Below are 26860 nucleotides of genomic sequence, written 5' to 3'. Positions count from 1 at the left end.
TTGGCTGAGGGTCAAGGAGGAATATCGTTATGTACTTATACAGACTTATAATTTGTTATTGAATTTTCCTCAAGGCATTGTGTATTTAATTGATGTAATGGATCTATTGATTGTCACACCTTACAAAATAATCTTTAAACCATGGAACTTTAAAAAAAAATACTAACAGCATGTTTAATACAAGTGGGATTACTCAGCCTGTGAACTCTAACAATAACATATTACTCCCTGAAGTTTCCTTGTAAGCCCTCCCCTCAGTAAGAAATTCTGTAACTGACATTGGTTAGCTCATTATAAGGTATCTATATGTCTTAGTGAATACTGATATAGCTCTATCACTCAAGTTGTAAAGTACTGGATGTCAGACAACCATCTGATAATGCCATCAAATGTTGTAGAGTTTGAAAAACAACTTCTGTAGAACTAATGACTAGTAATTCAAGACTTAGTTTCATTATTTTCTCAATAGAATAAAATGATTTTTTTCTCAATTTTGTTTAAAAAATTTAAATAAAGATGATCTGCAAACAAGTGGATTTCTAGAAACCCGGAAATCAAGCTTAGATTGTAAGTAAAAAGTATCTTTGAGCTTGAGTAATTTTTCTGTCATTTGGTAGGGAGATGGGTAACAAACAATGTTTTAATTGTGGGCTAATGTCGTGTATAATGACCCGATCAAGCTGTAAACAGCTGAAAGTTCAGCTCAGGTTGTGTCACTTTGTCATGAGGTTTCAAGAAGGTATTGTCATGTCAAGTTTTAAGGAGAGTAAGAATTTCAGTGGAATTTTTGTCATGAATTTCAATATTCACGGGTAAAAATTATACAATATCACAAATCAATAAAATTTTACAATCGCATAATTTTCACACATCAAGCACTTGATCTTGATTATGTTTCAAAACTAGTAATATCGTGAATTTTAACACAGGTGAGTTAGAAGGTGAAGAATTCATACTCCCCCCTTTTCAATTCATTTGAATGATCCCCCATGTATTATTCATGTACACAGTGTATGACCATGATACGAGAGTGTTGAGAGAAATAAACTCCAAACAGACAAGATGAAGCTGTGTACAGCAGTCACCCTTGATCAGTGGAGAAAATAATGTCTCTAAGTCTGTAGGAAATGGCCACCAGTAGTGCATAGCCTGCTTCTTTTTGTGGCTGTTGAAGGGTTCAGGGCTTCCTTTCATGTGGTTACTTAACCATCAAATTAACAGACTGGGGTCTGGTGTGTAGTCTAGGTCATTGATCCTTTGTAGTGTAAGGTGACTGCTTGCAGTAACAAGATAGGAAGTAGCTGGGCTGTACCAACAGGAAGAGATCACTCCATTTTGTTTATATTAGCCATAATAAAATGGTAAAAACATCACAAAACACACAAAGACAGCAAGTTCCATTCATTTTTTTATTGGGTGGTAACTTTCCATTCTTCTTGTTGTTAACATTCTAAAGTGGAAGTCACTCTATTCACTGAAAATAAAGATTGGATAAATTATTTATATTTCTTATGAATGCGGTCTCCACACCTACAATTTTTTTTTATAGCAGTTATAATTAAACCATATATTGTGATAAATTCTCCTTAGTTAAAAGGTATAATCTATCCCATTTGCAAAAGAGAATTAAAGTGTTACTTTAACCTTTTTTATCTTTTAGAAATTTCTTTGTATTTCATACATCCTAAGATGACACAGAAGCCTGCCAATACATACAGACTTTTGATTTTGTTGTAGGTACGATGTCTGTTAAACATCTGGGGGGTGATGCTGTTTATGCGTCTTTCGTGGGTGGTGGGTCAGGCGGGGATCGGACTCTCAACCCTCATCGTCCTCCTGGCCACAGTGGTTACTGTGATCACCTCTATATCTATGTCTGCCATCTGTACCAACGGGGAGGTCAAGGGAGGTAAGTCTGCACTCGATAGCCAGGATAAGCCGCAAATTCAATAACTTATAATTATAAATTAATCTTGCTCTTGCTTTATATTGTGAAATAATATTTTGTTTTATTTAGGTGGAGCTTATTACATGATCTCGCGGAGTCTTGGGCCGGAATTTGGTGGTGCTATTGGTCTGATTTTCTCCGTCGCAAATGCGGTAGCAGTAGCCATGTATGTGGTTGGCTTTGCGGAAACAGTTCGAGACATTCTTAAGGTACTTTTTTTCTGTTGTTATGGCCTTGTGAAAATCGTTAATAATGTGGAAAATCAGTTGTATCCTATCACTGCGATAGAAGTGAAGGGTTTGTTGCAGAACACTAAACCTCAGATATGAATACACATACTATTTGCTTCCTGTATACATTTATTTATTCTCTTGATACACAATAATGTAAATATATACATAACATTTTACACTCCATTTGACAATGTTTTATGACCAAGGGAAATTATAAAAGAGTCAAAAAAACATGAAAGATTTGAAAGACGTCAATATATTGATTAGAATTACTGGTTCCAGGCATGTAGAGAGCCAAAAAAGGATGGCATCTGCAGACATGGACAATTTCAGTTGTTCCGTGATAGATTTGGATTCCTCTTTGACGTGAATGCCTGAGCATTGCTGTTTCTAAGCAGTGATAGTGCTTGACGTCTCGTCCTAGCATTGGTCTGCTGTAGATTTTATGGGTCTGCTAGACCTGTCAGCTAATGCGTTAGACTGTAAAACGGCTCCTGTCAATCTATCCCATAAATCTGTCCACGGGGATGTATAAGGTGACTGGGATTGAGTTATTCTGCTGGTTTATTCCTAAATAAGGACAACAAACACAATTATGGTCTTTCTGGGAGCAAGTTAAGGCCAAAGATCTTTTCATCTCTCTCTCTCTCAGCCGTCAGATTGCATTGTAACATATTGGTAAAAAGCAAAGAACTAATCAATAGGTGTCTTGAATTCTCTCCATAATGCCAATACAACCAAGAAATTACCTACATATTTGGCAAGAGTTCTCAGACTCCTCTATAGCATGCTTTGCTGGTGGAGAATTATAAGGTTTGTGGAGCACCGGGCAGCCTTTGTGATTTAAGTGCCCAGAAATTGGCATGAAGTTGTGTAGCAATGTTAAAAGACAAGATTTTATTTATGGAGCACCAATCAATGTGGTTCTTTGTATTTTAGTTTTAACTTGCGGCAGACCATTAGCGGACGTGTATGCTTGTGGAAAATTGTATATAGCCACCAACAAAGTATTGATGTTTGTCTCAGAGATTACTGTTAACGAGACTTTGACAAAAAATGTTTCACATTTTCAAAATGAAAACTGAATTAGTATTCTCAATTACAATAAAAGGATAAGCCCCGTGGAATGTTGAGATCTTCTGAATGTATTGCAGAGTCCTTAATGGATATTTGGTTGTCTGTGATGTTTAGGTGGTTTTGAAGATAATACTGTGGTTTCATTAATATTCAAGGGTATCAATTTTCGTGGATGAAGTAAACATCAGAGTTTTAAGGATATGTAAATTCGTGGCCAGTGACCCTATCAATACAAATTGTTAGTAGAAATTGCACTTCAGTAAACATTTAATTTCGTGGATCAACTTACCGTAACAACGAAATCCACGAAAATTGATATTCAACGAATTTTGATGAAACCACAGTATGCGGTGGTTTCTATAGGCTGATACACTGATGCTTTGTACCTACATTTCAAAGTCCATTAACACAGATATACCACTTTTACAGTCATTTGATTTTTACAAAGTTTCTATACCAGGGCTATCTATTGATACAGATAACTATCATATTAAAAACAAGTCCTCCATTCTTCATTACATTGGAAAAGAAACTAAGCGGTCCATTTCTTGATGAATTATTTCGTTTTATGTAATGTTTTTCTTGGTAATGTCTGGATAGAGAAGTACAGATGGACGTTAACATTTGTTCATTTGTTGGTGATTTCATTTAGTGGGTAGTTTTAGGCGAGTTATTTTTGAATTGTTTATGTTTAACCTAGATATTTATTAGTTGCTTTGTTATGTTCCAGGCCAGTTATTTGAATCTGCTCAGTTTTATTCCAGATATTTTGAATCAGATTGTTCAGATTTAGGCAAGACATTAACTAAGAAATGTGTACTACTGTTTATGGAAATAAGACGGTGAAATGTCCTCTTCTGAAATTCTGGTGCACACAAATGAAATCTGATGGAACTTTGATCTTCAAATCTACGATTGGAATTCCTAAATCTGCATATTGTAAACTGAACTAGTTTAAGCCAAAAACTCTTCAGTGCAAAACCAGTCTAATTAGTCTGCCTGCAGTTTATAATGGTTTACTAAAGTAAAAGGAATTTATTCATAAACCAGCTCTTGAATTCATTTTAGTTGAAAACTCATGAATTATTTGCCTGAATATCATTAGTTATTGTGAATTTTTCTGCATGCTTTGCAGAGAAGACATATTAAGTCTCTAAAACATAGAATCAATGCTGTTTGAAATTCAGTTCTTTATCAATCTAGCTAATGATTGAAATAATGAACTCAAGTAAAGCTGCTGTCCACTGCTTAAATTTGAAAGTGAATTGAATTGCACTTTTTGTAAGCAGATGAGCTTTTAGTATACACCAGGTAGCACTTAGGTCTGGATGTCTTATCATCTTTGTACATTATTTACCACCTGTTTTATTAAGAGGTGGGCAATTATCTTTGTTTATTTTTGTTCAAACCCTTAATTTTTTGTAAAACAATAGAAACCTCACAGAAGGCTTCTACATACCAGGTACTCACAGTTTCCTGTACATCAAACTGAGAGAGATAAGTGTAATGTTAGCAGTCTTAACCGACTTTAACCAAACAGTGATCTTATGGCCAAGGATTTTAGATTTTTGCTCTAATAAGGCTTCAGCGACCCTTCATCACAATTATTTAGATATCATAAATTTGAAAGCTATTAGAGATGAAGTAATCAAATATTTCTCACTGCCTCACGGTGAATTACACCATGATACTTAGTTCTATACCTGGACTTTCCTTTATTTCTGCTCCTAATGAGACTTCTCTAATTAAAGATTCTTCACACCATTTCAGAATAATTAGGTATTCCTGTCATATCCTTGCTAGTTTGAGTTTCTTCTGTATATTTCAGGCTAACGACTCTCTGATGGTGGATGAAACCAACGACATCCGAATCATCGGCATCCTTACAGTCACGTTACTACTGGCCATAGCCATCATAGGGATGGAATGGGAGGCCCGGGTATGTACACAGTCTGGGTCAGACCAAAGACTGTCAGAATCTAGCTTACATAACAATGAGTTATTAATATACTAATGATTGTCTCCACCAAATACACATATTTAAAAAATATTTATAAAAAGACAAAGGTAAAATTGACAAACAAATTATATACTAAACTTGATAAACTTATCTTAACATTGTTTAATATACCGGTACCTCAGAATCCTCATTTGTGATATTGCATGTATTTTATATAATAAATGATAGATGTAGACTGTATCTGTAGTTTATTCTAAGAATTGTCATTTTTCCAAGCAGACTTGAAACAGTGATGAGTTATTAATATACTAATGATTGTCTCCACCTAATACACATATTTAAAAAATATTTATAAAAAGACAAAGGTAAAATTGACAAACAAATTATATACTAAACTTGATAAATTTATCTTAACATTGTTTAATATACCGGTACCTCAGAATCCTCATTTGTGATATTGCATGTATTTTATATAATAAATGATAGATGTAGACTGTATCTGTAGTTTATTCTAAGAATTGTCATTTTTCCAAGCAGACTTGAAACAGTGGGTTTTAATTTTCATGTTGTTGTATTTTATTAAAGTGTACAACGATGCTTTTTATGAATTGTAGTCATTTCATTTCCTTACAGGCTCAAGTTGTTTTACTGGGAGCATTATTGATAGCAATACTGAATTTCGTTGTTGGAACCTTTATTCCTCCCAGTGATGAAAAAGTTGTGCAGGGAATTGTGGGATATCAAGGTTAGAAGAATTCACATAGAACTTAAAAGATGCATTGATGTTCAGAAATTGATGATGTAGAAATTTTACCAACATGTATAATGATAGGTTAATATTGATTCATCTCAGTAAGAAGCAAATCTATTTATTGGAGAGAATAGAATTACCATTAGATGATGTTCTTAAATTGATGTCACAATCTCATTTACAGGGACAGTTTTCGTGGAGAACTTTGGTCCCAAGTTTACAGAAGGGGAGAACTTCTTTTCTGTGTTTGCCATTTTTTTCCCAGCAGCCACTGGAATTTTAGCGGGAGCCAATATCTCAGGAGACCTCAAAGTAAGATCTGCGTCTGGTGTCGGAATGTCAAGTCACGTCACAGCTATTTATTGCAACCTCTCAGTGTAACACAATAATGAACCTGATTATCTATTGACAAGAGAATAATGTCCTGATATTAATAAACACATGGCATTAATTTGATATCCTCCAGACGTCTCAGGGGTACTGGATACCTTTGTTTTTTGTGATATTCCTGTGTTAGTTACTGGATCAATAGATCAATAGGTGAACGGCTGTCTGTATTCTATACACATGCATACTCAGTGCTCACATTGGATACCTTTGGTCTGTGTATAAATTTAATTGATTACTAAACATAGTAATATTGGAAAAAAGCTGAATTTTGAAGCGTTTTTGTTTAAAAAAACTACCATGATAGTACATTATAAGAATGAATATTTCTATGAGAATGGTATGACACCATAGAATACTTAGAAATTAACCTAATTCCTTGACTTCCAGGATGCACAAAGAGACATTCCACGGGGGACTTTCCTAGCCATTATCATTTCCTCCATTACATACATTGTCTGTGCTTGGTTGCTGGGGTCCTGCATTCTACGAGAAGCGTCAGGATATCTTCCGGCTGCGGTAGCAACTGCGATGTCTAACGTGACTTATAATGGCACTGATGTGTTGAATGTTACCCTGGGTGTGATAAACATTACTACCCCTACTCCAGGGGCAGCAGCGGCCAGTGTGTATAGCTTGGCCAGGAACTGTACCCTGGGTAAGGGAGGGGTCTGCACCAGGGGACTGCTGTATGACTTCCAGGTAAGTTGCCCCCTGTTATAGATATACTGTATCCCACTCTGTAGTGTGAAACATGGCAACCTTTTGTAATACGAAGAATATGCATATTATATGTAAAATTGCAGAAAAACTTTGAACAAGTCAGAACAAAGAATTATAAAAAGTAAAGAGAGATCCTGTGCGCATTGTTGATAGGGATGTATTTGACATGTTTACAGTGCATTGTTGATATTGATGTATTTGTTTTCAGGCCATGGAGGTGGTATCAGGATGGGGCCCACTCCTGACTGTCGGGATCTTCTCTGCCACGCTGTCCTCAGCCCTGGCCAGCTTAGTGTCTGCCCCAAAAGTCTTCCAAGTAGGTCACAGCCCTCCTCACTAAGATGTTTTGATAACTGTACCATTTTGTTTTGATTTTGTACGACATTATATCCAACTTTTTAAAAGTAAAATTGAATGTAATGTTGGTATAAATTTTCGGTCTCTCCATTTAATAGTAAATCCAAGCCTAAAAGAATTTTTGATAAGCAATGTTTGCATGAAAATGCTTTTTTTTGTCCAATGATTTACTTTGATTTAATCTTTTATTTGTTTAGGCAGTATGTAAAGATAGAATATTCCCCAAAATCCATGTGTTTGCCAAAGGCTATGGTGCTAGTGAAAACCCTCGGAGAGCCTATTTTCTGGCCTATGCCATAGGGGTTGCATTTATATGTATAGGTAGGTCACAAAGCTATTCCTATATTGCTGAAGTTGTGCTACTAATAGTTCATGTTTCTGCTTGACTTCTCATAATTTGATAGTACATGTAATTCTTGTTTATCATCTTCATGTATGCCTTACATAAGATTAGAAGCGACTTTTTTGTGCCTGTTGATTCATTTGTTTGTTTTTATTGATTATTAATGTTATCGGATTCATTTGTAGGTGATTTAAATGCCATAGCTCCTATCATCTCCAACTTTTTCCTGATGTCCTATGCCCTCATTAACTATTCCTGTTTTGATGCCTCACTTGCCAATTCACCAGGTCAGTCCCAGTCAAATTACATGACATATATCACAGATGGTAAGCTCAGGTCAATGTAATTGAATCCATTGTTTCTGGTAACTGTTCTCACAGAGTAATATTTAATTTCTTTACTTAATTGTCTTACAAAAGTTTTTCTGATTTTAAGTTAAAGTCCTTTGTTAGTCAATTATTGAAGGAATCACAAGGGATACTACTGAATATGAAGTGGATACTTGCAATTTACAATCTTTTTTGTAATTTACAAAGTAATTACACAAACTGAATGTGCTAGTAATCAGGGGTGCAAGAATTGAAAGTGTTGTGTTAAACTTTGAGAGAACTGATTTGTTGGCTGTGTTTGTAGGTTGGCGGCCTGCATTCCGTTACTACTCCATGTGGATGAGTCTCCTCGGTGCCTTACTTTGTATAGCTGTGATGTTTATCATGAACTGGTGGACCGCCCTCATTACATTTGTCATTGTTTGTACTCTCTTTGTATACGTCCATTACTCCAAACCAGGTGAGAATATTAGGATGCAACATTAAACTGTACGAAGTGAACTCTGTTGATTCACAGTACACTGAGTACATCAGCCATTTGTAATCTGAATGTGATGATTTGTAGTATTAAAATTAAGTTATTCTTCAATACAAATACAATCCAATATAGACAGTTATTCTTCAACACAAATGCTAAAAAATCTGTAAAAGACATTTTAAAACACTTGGCTGTTTTTCACCCACCATTGTACCACCTGATATCAATTAATGACCTTCTCTCTTCAGATGTGAACTGGGGCTCCTCCACTCAAGCCCATGTCTATAAGAATGCTCTCAACACCACACTGAAGCTGGTCTCCGTCGCAGATCACATCAAGAATTTCAGGCCTCAAGTGTTGGTGTTAACTGGTGCCCCCTGGGCTAGACCTGAACTGGTGGACTTTGTGTACTCCCTAACTAACAAGATCAGCCTGATGGTGTGTGGGAACATCGTGGAGGTAGGTACTCACAGCATTCTGCAGGTCTAGGAACTTCTGTAGTCTGTTTTAGGAACTCTGCATCAAAACATATGGCTGAAAATATGTGGATAAAAATTTTATAAACTGTTACCAAACATTTTTGGAGGAATATAAATATGTATATGAAATTGTTATTATTAAGAAGACATTTTAACTGTAGATATGTTTAATTAATAGTTCATCATTTTGCATGGTTCTTTTCATCTTGGACTTTGCTTTCAGAAATTGATAAAGTCTGGCAGGTATTGTAGTTTGACAGAATGCTCCTAATGGGAGCCAACTCTGACAAGTATAAATCTGGCTTATGTGCTTATTCGGGGTGGTTTCTATAAGGGTTTTGTATTTAGATCTGCTAGAAAATGTCACTGATGTGGATAGCTTGCAATGATAACTTCCACTGATAATTAGATACATATAAAATACTTCATATTAATCATGGCTTTTAAAAGTTTATATAGCAAGGTACAAGTAGGTGTTGATTGGTTTGATGTTTGTTTTTGTTTACAGGGACCTCAGTCAGATAACTTGAAGCACCTGCGTGGGATGCGGCCCAAGGAGGCATACCATTGGCTACACAACAGGAGGGTCAAGGCCTTCTACAGCGTCACCACCGCCCCCGACTTCAGGTGTGGAGTCCAAAACCTTCTTCAGGTTCGCTGGTTTATCATTTAATCTTATCACCATATTTAAATCTTCCTTAATTCAGGAGCCATTTCTTTAGAAAGTTTACCCAAAAATTAGATTATGTGATCCTCACGTTCCCTTCTTGACATTGTGTAATACATTATGTGTTTCTTACTGTAGAATGTGGGTATCGGGAAACTAAGGCCCAACATCCTGATCATGGGCTTCATGTCGCGCTGGAACGACCCTGAAGTGAATAAGAATGAGGTGGATGAATACGTCCATGTGGTCCAGTGAGTAGCGACTCAGAGATGATCTCATTATTGCTTGTTCTCCATGACTTTATGACGTACCTTAACTAGTTTATAACTTTACTATGTGTATTGTTTATTGAATTTTACACTCTTTACTCCTCTGTTATCACTAATTTCAAACAATGTACTGTTGACGTTCAAGATTCACTTTCTTATCAAAAACACCTTTTTTTCATGTCAGTCACTGTAATTCAAATTGATGTATTCAATGAATTGAACTAATGATTCTTAAATTTTGTTTTAGTGACGCTTTTGATTTGGAATATGGTGTAGGAATACTGCGGCTTAAGGAGGGACTATATTGTGAGGAAACGAATGCTAATGAAAGTCTGCCGGTCAACGATTCTGTCCACCATAAAGCGGACCCCGAGGGTAAGTGATTGATTGACTGTGAATGACAACACAGTTATCTAGTGTAAATAATGATAGAAATTCAAGATGCTAAAAATCATATTTAAGAGTACTTCAGTCACTGACGGAGAGACAGATGTTATTGATATTGTAACTCTCTTAAATAATCCAAAATTATATTGATTAATATCTTAAATGGAAAATAACAAGAAAACTTATCTAAAGTATAAATGCAGCATTATACCTGTAATTAACGTCCATGTATGTGTAATTATGAAATGTACAACAAGTGATTCCTTTAATGACTTTCTTGATTAGATCGGCAACCTAAAGTTAGGTTCAAATTTTCACGGAAGCGTAAGTAGGCTGTCACTTTTATTGTAGCCGACATCTCGGACATGTCATTGTATAGCATTTCTCCACCATTGCACTGGGAACTTCTCAAGTTCTTTTTGTTTTGCTATTTAGTAAAGAGTTTGGTTTTAAAGAAAAAGTGTAGGCTGTGTGAAGAAGATACCAGTTCTGGTTTTGTGTGTGGTAGGATAATTAAGGCTCTGCTTTGATGGATCGAAAGAGGTGCTAATCACTTGCTTATGAAGGAAAAATGTCATAATGTGGGCTATGTTTGTAATTTTTGAAAAGGTTAAATTTTTGGTAATTCAGAAATTTAAGGAGAAGACATTTCATTAGGTTGTTTAAGCAACTAGAACTCAGCTTGCTGGAGAAGAATATACAAGGCAAATTAATCCTTCTTTTTCAGTGCTGCAATGTTTGCTTGACTCCTTTACCATGTAAAAACAACCCATCTATTTTTAAATAAAATATTGACTTCAGTATTTGCCAATTTCTAAAGCATCAGATGCTTTCTTTGTAATTCTCAATCAACAAGTGTCTAAGCATGAGAATCTGACCATGAATTTCTTCTGTTAAATTTCTGTCAATTGATTTCTTCTTATGATAAGCATGAATTCATTATTCTGAGGAGTCTCTCTCCCTATATTCAAAATAACGAACAACGGAGGTCTTATTTTTACTAATGAAAAAAGTGGCTATAATAAGATTTTAATGTAAGATATGTTTTGTTGATGCATTAGAGTTAAAACATGTTAAGATCTGGTGAATTACATTCTATTTGTTCTATTCTTATTACACATTAGATAATGCACACTCAAGCTTAGATTAAGTTTGATGAGAGTTTACAGTCATTGGAGTCTGTTGTTATGTAAGAGGCATGACCTAAGTTGATTTTGTACAGTTAAAGTAGAAATCGATTACTCGTTGTTTAATTCTGTGATAGTGATAACTGTGATGGGATTTGAAATCATCAATGATTGATAAATGCAATTTATTTAGTAAATTCAGTAAATTAGATTGAGATATCAAACAATGGACCGGATCAGCAGTGACCTTTACTCACAAGGTTTCCATAGCTAATCAAAGCATGAGATCTTTATCTATTAATAAGTTGTGTTCAGTGATGAGCCTTGAAGTAATTACATGTGAGTTTTAAATGAAAAAGAAAAAAGAAACAATTAACACTTATTCCATAAAGATGCTTTAAAATACACAATGTATTTAACCATATTCTTAACATGAGTAATCAACACCTCATTTAATGTGATATACTAGTACATGAACTTAACTTATCTTTATAGTAATGTGTAAAGCATTAATTGAACATGCACCTATTACATGTATTTATGATAAATGTTGATAATTTATACATTTGTAAATCACATTAAAGCACTTGTTGTTTAATGGAATCAAAGTTACCAGTATTGATTTTGCAGATAAGAAACTTGTTATGCTAATCTTGCAATGGGTAATTGCAATTTCCATTTTTAATATGCACTCAGTTTTTTGTTTTTATACTTTCTAATGTTTTTGATGTGAGTGTGAGGAAATTTTATTGATAATGTCTTTAATATTGAAATTGATAATAAATTCAAATAAAAGTTGATTATAAATGTAACTTTCAGATGACGAAGAGGAAAAGCGTCCAAGTTCGCCCAGCAGTCCCACAATGCTGCGGCGTTCCAGTACTTCCTCCAATGATAGCGATGAAGCTGATGATAACGGCAATGACGTTAACGTAGAACTGGGCCTGGGGAAGGCCATCCAAGAGAATTTCAAAAATAGGTTCGCCAAAAAACAGAAGAGGGGAACCATCGATGTCTGGTGGCTGTTTGATGATGGAGGTTAGTGGGTCAATGTAAATAAAAATAAAACGAAACTTATGAATAACTCCAGAAAAATACATAAACCCAATGTAAAATGTGGGGTTGTGATAAATATCATTACCTGTAAGTGTTTTTTGGCATTTGTTGGTGTGCAATTAATTAAATAAGATTCTGTCTCACCGGTTTATAGGACTCACTCTGCTGCTGCCCTATATCTTGTCCACAAAGCAGTACTGGAGGAATTGTCCACTCAGAGTGTTTGCTGCAGGAACAAAGCGGGGAGAAATCGACAGGGAACAGAGACAGTATGAACTCTCTCTCTCTCTCTCTCTCTCTCTCTCTCTCTCTCTCATGCAATCTGTGATAATTTGGATTTTTAATTATTTGAGTTTTTGAAATTTGAAATTAAATTCCCTTCAGGATGGCCACCTTATTGAGTCGATTCCGTATCCAGTGTGAGAAGATGACAATTCTATCTGATATTGGCAAATCACCCTCAGAGGAAAGGTCAGGAGTTCTTGTTTGTAACATCATATACTGCATGTCTTAAACTACTATTTGCTAATATTTTCTGATTTAAGGCAGTGCTTTAATTGACATAGAATTGCATTGGGTAAAATTTGTAAAATGAAGCCATGTTCACCCACTTTATTTCACTATGTCTTTAATTTTGTTTACAACTCTTCATAAAAGATGCCCGTGTGCTGTTAGAGTGTCTGATTTGATATAATCAAAATAGAAAGTCAATGAGATTTCCACAGAAAGCGTCATTTAATTATATAAAATGAAATGTTTCAGCATGAAGAACTTTGACAAACTACTGGAGGGCTGGATGTTAGACGAGGAGAATGGAGAGAGTGCAGAAAAATTTCCTTGGAAAGTCACCGAGGAACAGAAACTATTCCTGAAAGATAAGGTCAGTGGTTACATCTCTGTCAGAGAAGATCCACTCGTCAGAAGTACAGAAATAAAAACACTTTTCAATAGAAAAAAGGCTTGACAGCAAAGAATTGATTTGCCACTATAGAACTGGCTTGTCAGTTGGAACTATATTGTCAGTTAAAACTATATTGTCTGTGGAAAAGAAACTCTATAATTGTCAGTTAAAACTATATTGTCTGTGGAAAAGAAACTCTATATTGTCAGTTAAAACTATATTGTCTGTGGAAAAGAAACTTGTCATCATAGTACTGACATGTCATTTCTTCACTCTTTTTTGGAAATAGAAATTTGCTGTTGATAAAAACGTTTTTGTCTATACATAAGGCTAGATAGAGTGCAACTGCATTTTGATTTTCCTGTTGCTACATTTCAGACAAAGAGGAATGTCCGTTTGAGGGAACTCCTGATGGAACACTCCAAAGATGCAGCTTTAATTGTGATGTAAGCTTCTTACCATTTATGTATACTGATTTTTATGGCATTTTAATACTCACATACAAGTATCAGTCATTTCATTGGATTTGTAGTATTTTCTGTATGAAGGTATGTAAACATGAGCATTGTTATGTAGGACTCTACCTGTGCCAAGAAAGAACACCTGTCCAGCTGGGCTCTACATGGCCTGGATAGAGACCCTCACGAAGGACCTACCCCCCATCCTGCTCCTGAGAGGGAACCAGTCAAGTGTACTCACGTTTTACTCCTAGGCGACCAGAATAGTTCCGGGCTCAAGCTTCTATACATCATTGTCTCATTGTGCATAATAATGGCGTCTCATTGTGCATAATAATGGCTGATGAAAAAAATAAGTGCTCAGGTGGCCTTGTTATTGTCATGGTGGTGTGGAGTGATATCTTTTTACACATTTCTTTGTACCGTTGTTTATGTTTACATCTACGTGTACTTATATATACTACATCATTGACAATGTTGGGTTGTGATATCTCATCTAGTTAAACTCTTCACATCACATGCAAATGTCTAAGTTATACATGTACAATATGAATGGAGGGAGATATTACATTAATTTTTCTCTCAGAGTCTGTTTAATTTTTAATTTCCAAATATCTTTGTTTTGTTTTACAACCAAATGAAGTCATTTGTAGGTATATAATAATTGCCCTGTTTTTAATTCTTATCAATATTTAATTGTGTTTATCAGTCTCAGTTATTCTGTAATGTATATAAAATGTCTGCTCTTTGATTTGTACATATAGTCCTATGGTACCTGCCACTTTATCTCAGTTACATATACATGTACTTATCATTTAAGCTTTATTTAATGCGAGGTTCATACGTAAATATACATGTATGTATCTCTTGTCCACATCCCCTTGACTTTACTATATAATTTTTGTAAAGCTACATTTAAACTGAATATTGCTTTTTATGTTTACACCAAAGACATCGGAGAGTTAAGCTTTTTGTTTGAGGTTAATTGCCTGTTACGTATTGACAGAAATGTCTCATTGTTTGGTACTTTGGTACTTTTTTTCTCTGTTGTGATATTACTGTTGGTGACAGAAGTGAGTGCATGTACAAACAGGGGTTATGTTACATGTTTTTGAATTAAGGTGACTGGTAGATAGAATCCTACCAACTGTCTCATAGCTAAAGAAAAGAAATAATGAGTTTGGTGTTTAAGTCTTTAAAAAACCAGGATATACCTGGTAATGGTATGGTGTTCCCACATTGACATGAATTACAAATTACAAAATGATATATTTGTAGTAAATATTAAATGATTTTGGTTAGAAATTGTGTACATCAGCATTCTGTCTCATCAATGTCACACAAATGTTTAATGGTTTGAGTGTCACATTGTAGTTTAAACAATGTAAATGACTTAGAGTAGGCATTATAATGTTATGTGTTCATTCTAATTATGACTTTTATGATATAACAATTCGCCGTCACAAGCAATATCATGAATATCTACATTCAAATTTTTTATATAAGCTTAGCTTATAATAATATGAAGATAATATATGCTGACTATACTCAATGATGAAAAAAGGAATAATTGCCTAAAAGCTAGATGTATTGTTTATAATTTTTACATAATACACTGTACATGTATCGCAATGCTCCTACAGGACATCAATCATCAATTGTTACAACCTCATTGTTGACAAGTATAGGTTCATGGTCTGTGTGTGTGTGATTCAAACTGTATTGGTACATCATGTTTATCTTACATTTGCATTATTATTCTACGGGGCGTGTCTCAGTAGTGGGATATGATTGGCTGAATGGGTTTATGGGTTACAAGTTGTTCTGTATTTATCTTATTTAAGGCATTAAGTTTGTGTGAAACAAATTCTATACTCTTAGTACTAGTACTTCACTGAAAACTCAACAGAGTACATGTTTATGATTTTGTCAAATAATTTGAGTTCTGGAGTGAATTAAAACAAAAGTGGTTTCCATGTGCAATACTGGGTAAAATGTGGTCAAAATTTATGGAATGATCAAAATAGATTTGAGTTTTGTTGGTTAATTGAGTTTTATAATTATTGATAGATGTGTAGCAGATTGTTAGATGTGTAGCAGATTGTGACAATCAGTTCCTAGTTAAACAGCTAGACTAATGCTGCAGCATCAGATGTTTTAACATAGTATGCCATCAGTATTTGATATTGAAATGTTAACAAAATTTTGGCAATCTTGAGGCTCTTCATTGAGGTAATTCATCTCGGAAAGTTTTAAAAACATTGTAAATTTTAGATATAGTTTCATCAGCAAAGGCTTTTATTCCTTACTGACTCAGAAATCACCATTATGAAGTTTATGGCATCAATGATTGGAAGAAATGTGTACATTCCTTTTATTTTAATAGGAGTTAATGTTCAATTGCAATGAAAAAGAAATTATTTTTGTAAAAGCATGTATATAAGAAGTTAAGTTCTTTTTTTCTTGACAGATATTTTCTTGAAAGCATTTCCATTTGTTTCCAAACTTGTTAATAAGTTAGCTTGTTATAATTATGTAATGTTTACTGCTAATGAATTAAGGTAAAGTTTGCGGCTTGTGTTGATTTTTCATTTTAAGAAAAATGCACAAAAGTTACACATGATTTTGTTTACTATACTAATATGTAGTCTGTATTATAATCAAATTTTACCAGACCCATTTTTAACTATAAAAGGTCAAAGTTAATGATTTAACCCATTATTTTGATGAAGACTTTAACCTGTAGGTCATATATGTTGCAAGTGTGAAGGTGAAGGCATCAAAGTTACAAAGGGTATACCATAGTCATTGACTGGTCTTTCAGTCATTTAGTCCTTCATTGCTGGGCCTTTTTTGTAAGCAAATTGCTTTTAAACCACTGTAAGGAATTCCATGAAACTTTGTAGGTATTTAGGTCACAATGTGTAGATGTGCATATTACCAGGATATTCCATTTTTCGTTATTTCCGATTTATGTGGAAATTGACAAAATATTGTGTACTGATAGTTTTTCACTGTAAACTATGGAAGTAATTCGAAATGATTTTGTTTAAGTCTATTATTGACGTCATATTTGTAATAAAAGGGAGCTGGTATTGCTTCATAATAAAAACCTTAGTTACCCCCTGTAGCCGCAAACCTTACCTTGATGAACAAGTAAGTGGATGATGGACCAACCACATTAGTGGGAGTTGTAGGATGTCACAAGGTGAACAAGGTGCTCCTTAATGCCAGTAGTCAAATAATTATTTTGTTTTTTTTGTAATATTTCTTCATTTGTTTTATTTTTTAAGGGGGTGCAATTAAATGCATACACATATTTTATTTTACATGTGTGTATTTTACAAACCTTTGTCAGGAAAGCAAGTGTTCACAAATGACAGAATCTCATATTATTGTTCATTTTGGCAAACATAGACTTTATAATTTTGGTAAATAAACTGTTTTTAACTTGTTCATGGTTGTAAGTTTTCAGTTCTGTAAATATCAGCAAAGCTGTTTATACAAGTATTCTCAGCTTTTGTAACAGTATCATACATGAAGTACATATGACCTTAACTATTTTCCAAGTTACCTTCACATGACAAACATACATAATATACGTACAGATATTATGTCTGATAATATGTTATTGGGAGGGATTGTATATTAATATATATAGTACAGTACAGACCCAAACCAACAGGAGCAGACCCCAACCAAACCCCCGGGTCTGCTCACTGTGTCAGCTCGGGGTCTGCTATGGCTGACCCAAGGCTAATCCAGAGTGGAATTACAAAGAAGACCTCAAATTCAGAAGCAGATCCTTAAATCGCTATTAAAAATTAAGAATATGCAAGTTGAGGGCTTACAGATGGTAAGTAAAAAAATTGGTCTGCTTATAATTCAGTGCAGACTCCAAGAACCGACTGGGCGTACATGTGAACCCATAGCAGTGCTCGGGTGGACTGGGTGGACCCCTAGCAGACCCAGAGCAGATGCAGATTTATAAAAAGCAGTCCCTGACCAAACTCTGAGCAGACACAAAGCAAACCCAAGGTCAGGTTTTTGGGTCTACTTTGGTGTTTGGTTGTGTCTGGTCTGTATTTTACATGTAATTTGATATAATATATTAAACACATTTAGAAAAAGTATTCAAATCAACCAATTAAAACTATAAAAAAATAAAATTAAAATTAGTGAATTTAAGGGGAAAACATTTATGACAATACATTTTATCTATGAACAATTTCCCTGGTGATTGAATCTGCAAGTCACATGGTCAATGCTGTATGAGACAAGTCTGTTTTTGTCATTACTAATTTGACAAAATATCTCAATTCAGTCTTTATAATTTGATTTACTATTTTAAAAATATGTAAAAGGGTGTAGAGAACCCTACAGATACTTCAAGAATAGTCAAATAAAGCTTGCGTCAAAAGTTTCCAATGAAATGAATGCATGAATACTCATAGAATGTCACATCCCAAACTTTGAGAAAATGATGGATGTCCCAACTACACCAACGATCATAAATAGATAAAATGCGAGTCTGTCCACGATTAATGCTAATTTTCTCCAGTCATCCTGATTCACTCTTTTTGGTGCCGCATCCACAGGATCCTTTTGCTCGTTATTTTTCTTTTCTGCTGTGACTACCGGCTCGAGATCTAATAAGGTTAAGTTACTCTTTGTTTTAATAGCTGGGCTCACTTTATGATTTTGACTTTTAACTGCAAACAAGTCAGCCGTAGTCTTCTGCAATTAATCATAAATGAATTTTTATCGAAACAATCATTAAAACATATAATTACCACAATCAACTATTGAGATGTACATGTATTGTGTTAATTTTCAATGGAGGAACGACTTGTATCTTCCTCACTTAAATTTATATCGGTGTTTAGATTTCATTAATAGTAATGACCTTATAACAATATAGGAATAGCATACTGCAACACTCAGATTGCCAGTATGACAATGGAAAAACCGATCAATTAATAATCAGTTGACCTACTTATCATCTATTGACGTTTTCTAGTGGTCAATCTTCCAACTACTTACCCGATCATCCGCCGATGGCCTGTTTTCTATGTGAACACACGTGATATACGACAGTTTCAAAACCCCAATACTGTACAACCAGTCAGGCATGCGTCTGTTGCCTTGGTAATGGATTGCTATGACAACCACCGCCATTACACAGGCTAATCCAACCAGAAACAAGGAGAAGTTAAAATATGTAGCTGTCAACAAAGAAAAAAATCTGTAAGTAAAGAGTAATCTGAACACCATAAAAACTGCGATTCTTCGGATTCAGGTTTGAAGAAAAGTATCGATGAAAAAATTAAACTGAGACACAAAAATGAAAAAAAAAACTGATTGCTCACCAAAGGCAATAGATACCAAACCAATTTATTTATTACCAATGGATATCAATATTACATGGTCCCATATGTCATGCAGCACTTTGCCAATGACAATGATTATTTTGCCAGGATTACTGATGTCTTACCAATGATGGTAGATACACATGTATTATACCAATAATTCCTGATATCTTACCAATGATTGCGTCTATCTTATAGATTTTTGTGGACATCTTATTACTAAATTCGCGGAAATCGTTTTTATGATTGCTTATATCTTGCCATTAGTTTTTGATATCTTACCAATAGTCTCTGATATCTTGCCAATGATTGCCTTTATATCTTACAACTAATTATGGATATCTAACCATTGCTTGCTATCTTAATTACAAATGATCGTAAATACATCACCACTGATAGTGGATATATCACCACTGATAGTGGATATATCACCACTGATAGTGGATATCATACCGGTGATTGTGGATTTCTTACTAATGATTGTGGATGTCTTACCAATGATGGGCGTGGCGTCTGCTGAAGGCGGGAGTTTGTCAGCCACCAGTAATTGGAACACTGCCAGGGACAACATGACGGTGATCTGGAGAGAAACCTTCTCTCCGGACTCCACAGGCAGGTAGTAGCCCAGGGCGGCCATGACTGTAATCAACATGGACGGCACGATCAGATTGATCAGGTAGAACTGAGGTTTTCGCTTCAGTTTCAGGTAGTACGTGACGTCAGGATAGGGCTCGGGACAACATCCGTAATACAGCACGTGTCTCTCCGCCTTCAGAGAGATGTACGTCCATTCCACGTTAGTGACAGCAGACGACAAGTCCCCTTGTGGATTCTTATACTGGAAAAACACAAAATCACTGATAGAAAATCACGAGAGAAGATGGCGCTACATTCAAATTGATGAGGATTAGTACCACACGCACCTGTAAGTCCATGTCAAGGCCGTGGTAGGCCCAGGACCCAAACAGCAGCTTACAGGTCTGCTCGTCGTACGGGAACTTCTCTACGTCCACGGCGCAGATGCTCTCCAGCACACTGGGGAAGTTGTAGTACACGGTGCCGTCAGAGTAGATGTTCGGGCGGTATTCCTTCAGACCGACGAAATCATCCGAAACGCTGAAAGATTCAGAGCAGAAACTTTTAAGTTACTTATAAAAGAAAGGGTTTGATATTTGTTTTGCCAAACAGACATACAACTTTAAAACAATAAGAAAAATCATTTTATGAAATAGAGGAGGGTCTCATTCAAACACACCGCAGGCAGAGCTAATGCAAAATTGTAAAATGTTGGTGAATTTCGCTTTATTTAGGTTGTAGAAATTTCACCTGTCGTATAAGGTGAGGTCTGGGATCCAGATATACTTGTAGGGTACGATGAAGTTGGAGATGCCCCCAAAACTGGAGGGGGTCCACGTCAGACGACAGTCCTGCCATTTCTGAGACAACCACAGAGTAATCAGGTAAGTCATTGAACTCAGACATTATTGGAAATAGCAATTAAAACAGTTTAAATATTTTATTTTCTTTAATACATTAATACTAGTGAGTTAAATATGTACAATGTAAATATTGAAACAGAGAAGAGTGCGTTACCTCAAATTATAGGTCAATGAATCGATGACTTACCAGTCTGACCCACACATTGGCCCTCAGAATCTGCTGGGGCTCATCCTAGTGAGTAAAGACGCAAGTATTGCTACTGATGTTTCATTTAAAGCATAATAAGCCCAATTCATTAGACTAGTAAATAAAAGAAAAAGAAACGTCAAATCGATTTCTGCTCGGTAAGGAAAGTTTTCCATTCATGAGCATACTGCGTTTGGCACAACACTGTCTTTCTAAATTCTATTTGTACAGTGAATTTAAGACTGCGTATTCTTTTAGTACATTTGTACCCAGCACTGTTAAGTAATAGACTATGTTTACAGATTCAATAATTAGATATTGCCCCAAATATAGAAAAAATTCATCTTAATTATTGTAAAAACATACTTAATGTTAAAAGGGGCACATCTAATGCAGTTATTTATTGTGAATTGGGCAGAATGCCTCTGTAATGTATCAGAAAAATACGTATTTTAAGATATTGGATGAAACTTTTATCATCAAAAAATTGCATTTTGAATTCATGTTATGTTAATATGTATAATGAAACTTTAGGTAAAAACAAATGTAAAAACTGGGCTACAGAGATCAAGAACATGTTAACAAGTATTGGGCTAATGAACTTATGGAAAAACCAATTTTTTGAAAAGCCAGAAATTATTTTAACAATCGCCAAGCAACGTATTTTTGATAATTTTAAACAGTCTCTACTAGCTGATATAAATGCCTCTTCCAAATGTACAATCTATAGATATTTAGTTGATCATTGTACCTTCAATCATATCTAACAAAAAGAATTCCTTTACAATATAAGAAACTTATATGTAAATTAAGATTATCATCCCATTGTCTTACCATCGAAACTGGAAGATATAACAATGTTCCATTACAAAGACGTTTATGTCCTCTTTGTACTTTAGATATAGAAGATGAATATCATTTTGCATTGAAATGTCCCTATTACTGTAACTTAAGAGAAAAATTCCTTAAGAAGTTTTATTATATTAAACCCTCTGTCTTTAAATTAATTCTATTATTGTCAACACAAAATGTGAAGGATTTGTGCAATTTATGTAAATATATTAAGAATGCTTTTGTAATCAGAAAACTTCATGTATAAACTTGCCTTTTTTCAAGTGACCAGTATATGTATTGTAACATGTGTATATTAATTGTATATGTCTATGAGCTGTACAGCTGTTGACTAATAAACAATACGATTCAATAATTGATATGCATTTCATCATCTTTCACAATTCAAAAAAACAAAAACAAAGCAAACAAAACAAAACAAAATAAAACAAAACACTTCTCCGATTAAAATATTAGATAATGGTGTTGATATTGTCATGCTTACGTGGTCAAATACTGACTAATAATCAATGTACATTTTATATTTAGGTAGGAGTACATCTATAAGGATAATTTTATATAAAATACATCATAGAAAGAGTGTTTTATGTTTGTATCCACCATTCTGGAAAAACTGCGGTTACATAGATCTGCTAGTTTAAGAGGCCTGCGGACCATATTACTAGGCTGTGAGTCCTGTTAACGGGATTTAAGCGTGTCCACCGATATTCATATATTATTTTCATAGAATCTTCAGAGATTGTTGTTGGTGTTTTTTTTCTTAATGCTATAATATTATTCTTATTATGATATAAGTCTTAGCATAAAGAAGTGTAAATTATTTTTCTATGAGAGCATTCTTTAAATCATTGCTTGTTTATATTAATTTTTTTTTAATTAGAGCAATCCACTACACATTGATATAATTCGATAAAAGAAGTTTGGCACCCTGGGTTAAAGTAAAGTAGGGCCGTTCCAATGAGAGTTATTTGATAACTTTACCGTAATTACTTTTAATTGGATTTTTGCCTCTCTATGGGATTGATTTAAATAAATGCTGTTTTTTAAAGACCAAAGCAAAAGAAATAGGTTAAATCGTGATGACCAAAAGGAACTTTTATAAACATGAATCAATATATTAAGCTAGGTTCGTGTCCAGCTTCTTTTTGTACCGGTTATTGTAATATTAAGTGAACTCGGGGGCTCAACCGTAATGGATATTGGCACTTCCTATCAATAAAATCTTTGAAATTCACAAAGACTTCTTTTTACGATATTAATTCAAACAAACACGTAATTCAATACTGACAAGATTTCTCTTCATCTTTCGCGATTAAAACAAAAATTAATTAAATTTTGATCCGGACAGTCTCCTGCGATTGAACAGAACAAACACGGATACAGAGGGGTGTTTACCAGATCGATGACCTGACGGAGCGCCAGGTCAAGGGTCACGTTGACGGCCCCGCCACAGTACGGCTTCTCCCCGGCGTCGTATGACGTAAACAGGTGGGTGTGTAACGCCTGCTGATTGGCTGTCGTCTGGCCAGCTATACCTGAAAGATACAGTGTACTTGTCTCACATGGTTCTTTTGAATTTCTTCTGACTGCTTTTCCAAAATAACAAATATAAACAAATTAATAAATTGATTCGTCTGTTTTAAATTGCATACATCTCCATTCAAAAGGAAATGTTTGGATACATGTATATAACGTTTTATTCTGCAAAATGAAATACCAGTTCCTAGACAAAAATAATTATAAGGAATAGACAAATGAGACCGTTTGAGACCTTAATCTTGCTCTAGATGGATTTGTTTTGTCACTAGTATTATTTATTAATTAGGCTGAAATGAAATAATTTAATTTTTAGTATGGGTATGCCGATTTGGGATACTCAATTACATATGTACATTTATTTCAACGACTTAAAGTATTGCATAATGACGTTGTAATCACGGTTATTAAAATGTTTAAAAGTTTTAGTATTTAGTCTAGAAATGTGTTTGGGAGATTATCGACAATGTTAGGCAATAAAAATTATAAAGTTTTCAAATCTTTTCCGATTTTTGTTTGTTTTTGTTTGTTTGTTTGTTTGGTTTTTTTTTTGTTCTTTTCACAAAGAAAACATGTTATCAAAAAGGAGGCAGATTTCTTTCTTTTTTTTAAGTTCTTTAACTTTTTAAAAGGACATTGATATTTTTCAACCTTTTGCATTATACATGATATATATTGTTGAATAGAACGAGTAAAAAATCTAGTTTATTCGCAATAAGTGACTGTCAAAGGTAAGATATTTCTGTCGTTAAATTCTAACACATTTACTTGTTTTATTTTGGACTCATGTTGAATCATTAAGCACATGTGCAGAAATCATTCATGCATCTAAATATGCATAATGCACAATTCGTATACAATTCTAAACAGATTTGTACGATGACGGTGTATGGTTCTTTGTTTAAAACACCGCTGGGTGCTGCTTGATTCCGAAATATCGCCCCGGACAGGACAAGAATATCGACAGGAAAAACAACGGATCATTGACTATATATTCGGTCAATCAGACAGGTCTTTTTTAAATCTGCCTCACTATGGGTTAGATATTGTATAAAGACAATGCCACCCCTCTAGGGCGAGATATTTTATGTTTTTGGTTCTGTAGAGAAAAATAATGGATTTTAAAGAAGACTTGAATGATCCTAAAAATATTATTGAAAACATTCATTGTGTTTTAATAACCCACTTCTTTCACTTCGCTCCACATTTTGGGAATAAACAGATAACATATTTCTATTGGGTCTAATGCTATAGAGATAACATGCCCTCAGAAGGAAAAAAAAGATTATTACCATTGTTACACTGAATTTTTCAGTTGGTTTCTAACAAGAGAAAATAATCAACTAAGATTATAACAATGTTAAGGGTTTTTCCTACGTAATTAAAATATAACAATCGATAAGAACGAATAAAACACGTGTATGGTATCCATGAAAAATGTCACCTGATTACCAGTATGCATTGTTAATTTTGATACAGTCTATTTGATAGCCTAGCATGTGCTCTATTGGTTCCGACTGACTGTCATAATTAATACACTTCTCATTTGTCATAAAAAATATATTTTTCAGAGAAAAAACACAATCAAACGTGTATGCATAGCTAAGCGCAATACGCGTACTGGTTTGCATGTGAGTTTTAAACGGATATTTTGGTTAAAATTATTTTCTTTTCCAAACACCTGATACGTTTTTTTTGGTAAATTTTAGCAAGTACATGTACAAGCAATTTACATGTACGTTTTTCAATAATATGATTAATTAACCTTATACCATCAACAGAAATCTCCGATAATTCCTATTTCGAGCCATTCATATTCGCGGGAATCAATTTTCGAGGAATTTTACTCATTTTTTGGAACGTGTTTTGTAGAAAGAACTATTCATTTATCATTTACAATTAAAGAAAACATTGGGGGACATTTATTTTTTGGATCGAGGAACCCCAGTTACTTATACATATATACCCCTCAAATCCAGAATTATTAATGTACCTCGGGAAAGACCTGTCTACCGCACCAACCAACAGCGCTCAATACGATCGGGGCCTCTCTACTCGTCCCTACCATTAGCGTAATGAATTTAATGAAGCCGTCTCTAATTGCATAGAATAATAAACATTAGAAATCAATTAATAAAATCAAACTGATTAATATCATAAATAAATAAGAAGTGCAATCCCGAGTCACAGATTCGATCGATGTCTGATTAGAAAAGGTTAGTAATGCCCTATTTGTGTTGACAAATCAATAATATAAAGGTATAGCCTAACCTTTGTGCAGGTATATTACAACAATACAAAATATTTGATGCACGAAGAAGTGTTTCAGATTGGGTTCAAGGAGCAGTGGAGTGGAAGAGCCCCGATCTATGGCCAGGTCAAATCTGGTTGTAGGAGACGGTAATCAAGACGGAATCACAATGCGATCTGATTTGTAGTTAATTCAGGGAACCAGTATTTACTTATAATTAAAAGTCACAATGACACCTGGATGAATTAAATTACACTGATTCTGTAGAGCTTGCATTTTAGACAAATCGATGCTTTATTTATTATACATATGTATTTATTTGATATCTATCTAGTATATTATTACACTTGATGAGGGGTGTTTTTAAATGGTTTTGTTGTTGTTGTTGTTGTTGTATTTTTTTTTATACGGGAAAAGTATCTTTTTAAACAGATACAGACAAGTGCTATTGAATTTAACAAAAATACTCGTGTGTTTGAAAATTTTAGTGTCCAGTTAATGATGTAGAACAGTTATAATTATCAAGGCAGCGTTAAAACGTCCGTCTTTGATTGAAAACAAATGTCTAAATATACATGTGTACAACACATGTCCAAATATACATGTGTACATGTACAACATATATCTAATATACACCCGTACATGTACAACACATGGCTAAATATACATGTGTACTGACATATGAATCATTGAAGTAGAATCAAACAGTGAGCACAAAGATGCATTATATTTCGTAGGAATTCTATGCACAACTTCGACTTTAGTCGTGATAATAAATTAATTGTTTTAATAATTTATACAAAAATAGTAGGGCTAAATATAAGATTAAAATTACAAGCAGACAATAAAAATGTTTATATGCTATTTAAAAAATTATAATTTTACATGGAATAATGAAGCTGTGGTGACCATACAATTAGTGTTTTCGTTAATTTAAAGGAAAACTTTTAATCTAATATTACTGATTACAAACCTTACCATTAATGAAAATTGAAAACAGACAAACAATCCCAGATATCCCGAAGTATCGCTTCTCCTCCATTCTGATCATCCGAAGTAATACGCTGGGTAATGTGTTTACTGGCTGTCCGTGGTCCGAGAACAATCATTAAAATGAAATATTTTAATCCGACATCGCGACAATACCGCCCTCAATAGATCGAACGTTGTGTTGACAATACGTATTTCCTGGGCCATTATTTAGATATATCTTTTAATTTACTCAACAGGCCCTATACCGTTAATGATTTTTTTTTGCGTAGAATACATTCTACCCACTGCATGTATGTTTTAAT

The 26860-nt window shown here is 34.3% G+C and overlaps 2 protein-coding genes across 3 annotated transcripts in view; one reads left to right on the top strand and one right to left on the bottom strand.

Moving 5' to 3' along the window:
• Positions 1-17387, top strand: part of LOC105335120 (solute carrier family 12 member 1) — a 22126-nt gene extending 4739 nt beyond the window's left edge. Inside the window, exons 3-23 of one of the 2 annotated variants that reach the window (XM_011438871.4) lie at positions 1738-1909; positions 2018-2157; positions 5087-5197; positions 5852-5963; positions 6154-6281; positions 6747-7058; positions 7288-7395; positions 7634-7757; positions 7965-8066; positions 8413-8568; positions 8835-9046; positions 9575-9718; positions 9872-9984; positions 10250-10377; positions 10675-10713; positions 12336-12554; positions 12727-12841; positions 12957-13043; positions 13335-13452; positions 13852-13919; positions 14050-17387. In XM_011438871.4, the coding sequence (XP_011437173.4) occupies positions 1738-1909; positions 2018-2157; positions 5087-5197; positions 5852-5963; positions 6154-6281; positions 6747-7058; positions 7288-7395; positions 7634-7757; positions 7965-8066; positions 8413-8568; positions 8835-9046; positions 9575-9718; positions 9872-9984; positions 10250-10377; positions 10675-10713; positions 12336-12554; positions 12727-12841; positions 12957-13043; positions 13335-13452; positions 13852-13919; positions 14050-14185 (2844 nt within the window). In that variant the 3' untranslated portion in view covers positions 14186-17387. The remainder of the gene's footprint in view (positions 1-1737; positions 1910-2017; positions 2158-5086; positions 5198-5851; positions 5964-6153; positions 6282-6746; positions 7059-7287; positions 7396-7633; positions 7758-7964; positions 8067-8412; positions 8569-8834; positions 9047-9574; positions 9719-9871; positions 9985-10249; positions 10378-10674; positions 10714-12335; positions 12555-12726; positions 12842-12956; positions 13044-13334; positions 13453-13851; positions 13920-14049) is intronic. The other variant, XM_066088142.1, reaches the window with a different exon arrangement.
• Positions 15560-26860, bottom strand: LOC105335119 (neuronal acetylcholine receptor subunit alpha-10). Its single transcript, XM_011438870.4, has 8 exons — positions 26544-26860; positions 23174-23313; positions 20927-20971; positions 20627-20736; positions 20224-20416; positions 19796-20138; positions 18975-19156; positions 15560-18668 (listed from the first exon to the last, which is right to left on the bottom strand). The coding sequence occupies exons 1-8, from the start codon at positions 26614-26616 to the stop codon at positions 18390-18392; spliced, it is 1365 nt and encodes a 454-aa protein (XP_011437172.2). The 5' UTR covers positions 26617-26860; the 3' UTR covers positions 15560-18389.

The sequence above is a fragment of the Magallana gigas genome, chromosome 6 (genome assembly GCF_963853765.1).
Source record: "Magallana gigas chromosome 6, xbMagGiga1.1, whole genome shotgun sequence".
Lineage (NCBI taxonomy): Eukaryota > Metazoa > Mollusca > Bivalvia > Ostreida > Ostreidae > Magallana > Magallana gigas.
This window is presented reverse-complemented; position numbering and strand designations above follow the sequence as displayed.

Excerpts from the sequence above, each read along its gene's own strand:
- LOC105335119 (XM_011438870.4), bottom strand. The coding sequence starts at position 26,616 with ATGATCAGAATGGAGGAGAAGCGATACTTCGGGATATCTGGGATTGTT. Across the intron at positions 23,314-26,543 it reads GTTTTCAATTTTCATTAATG|GTATAGCTGGCCAGACGACA; the intron begins GTAAGGTTTGTA and ends TGTATCTTTCAG. Across the intron at positions 19,157-19,795 it reads AGACGCCACGCCCATCATTG|CTACATATTTTAACTTCTCC; the intron begins GTAAGACATCCA and ends CTTTGTTGACAG.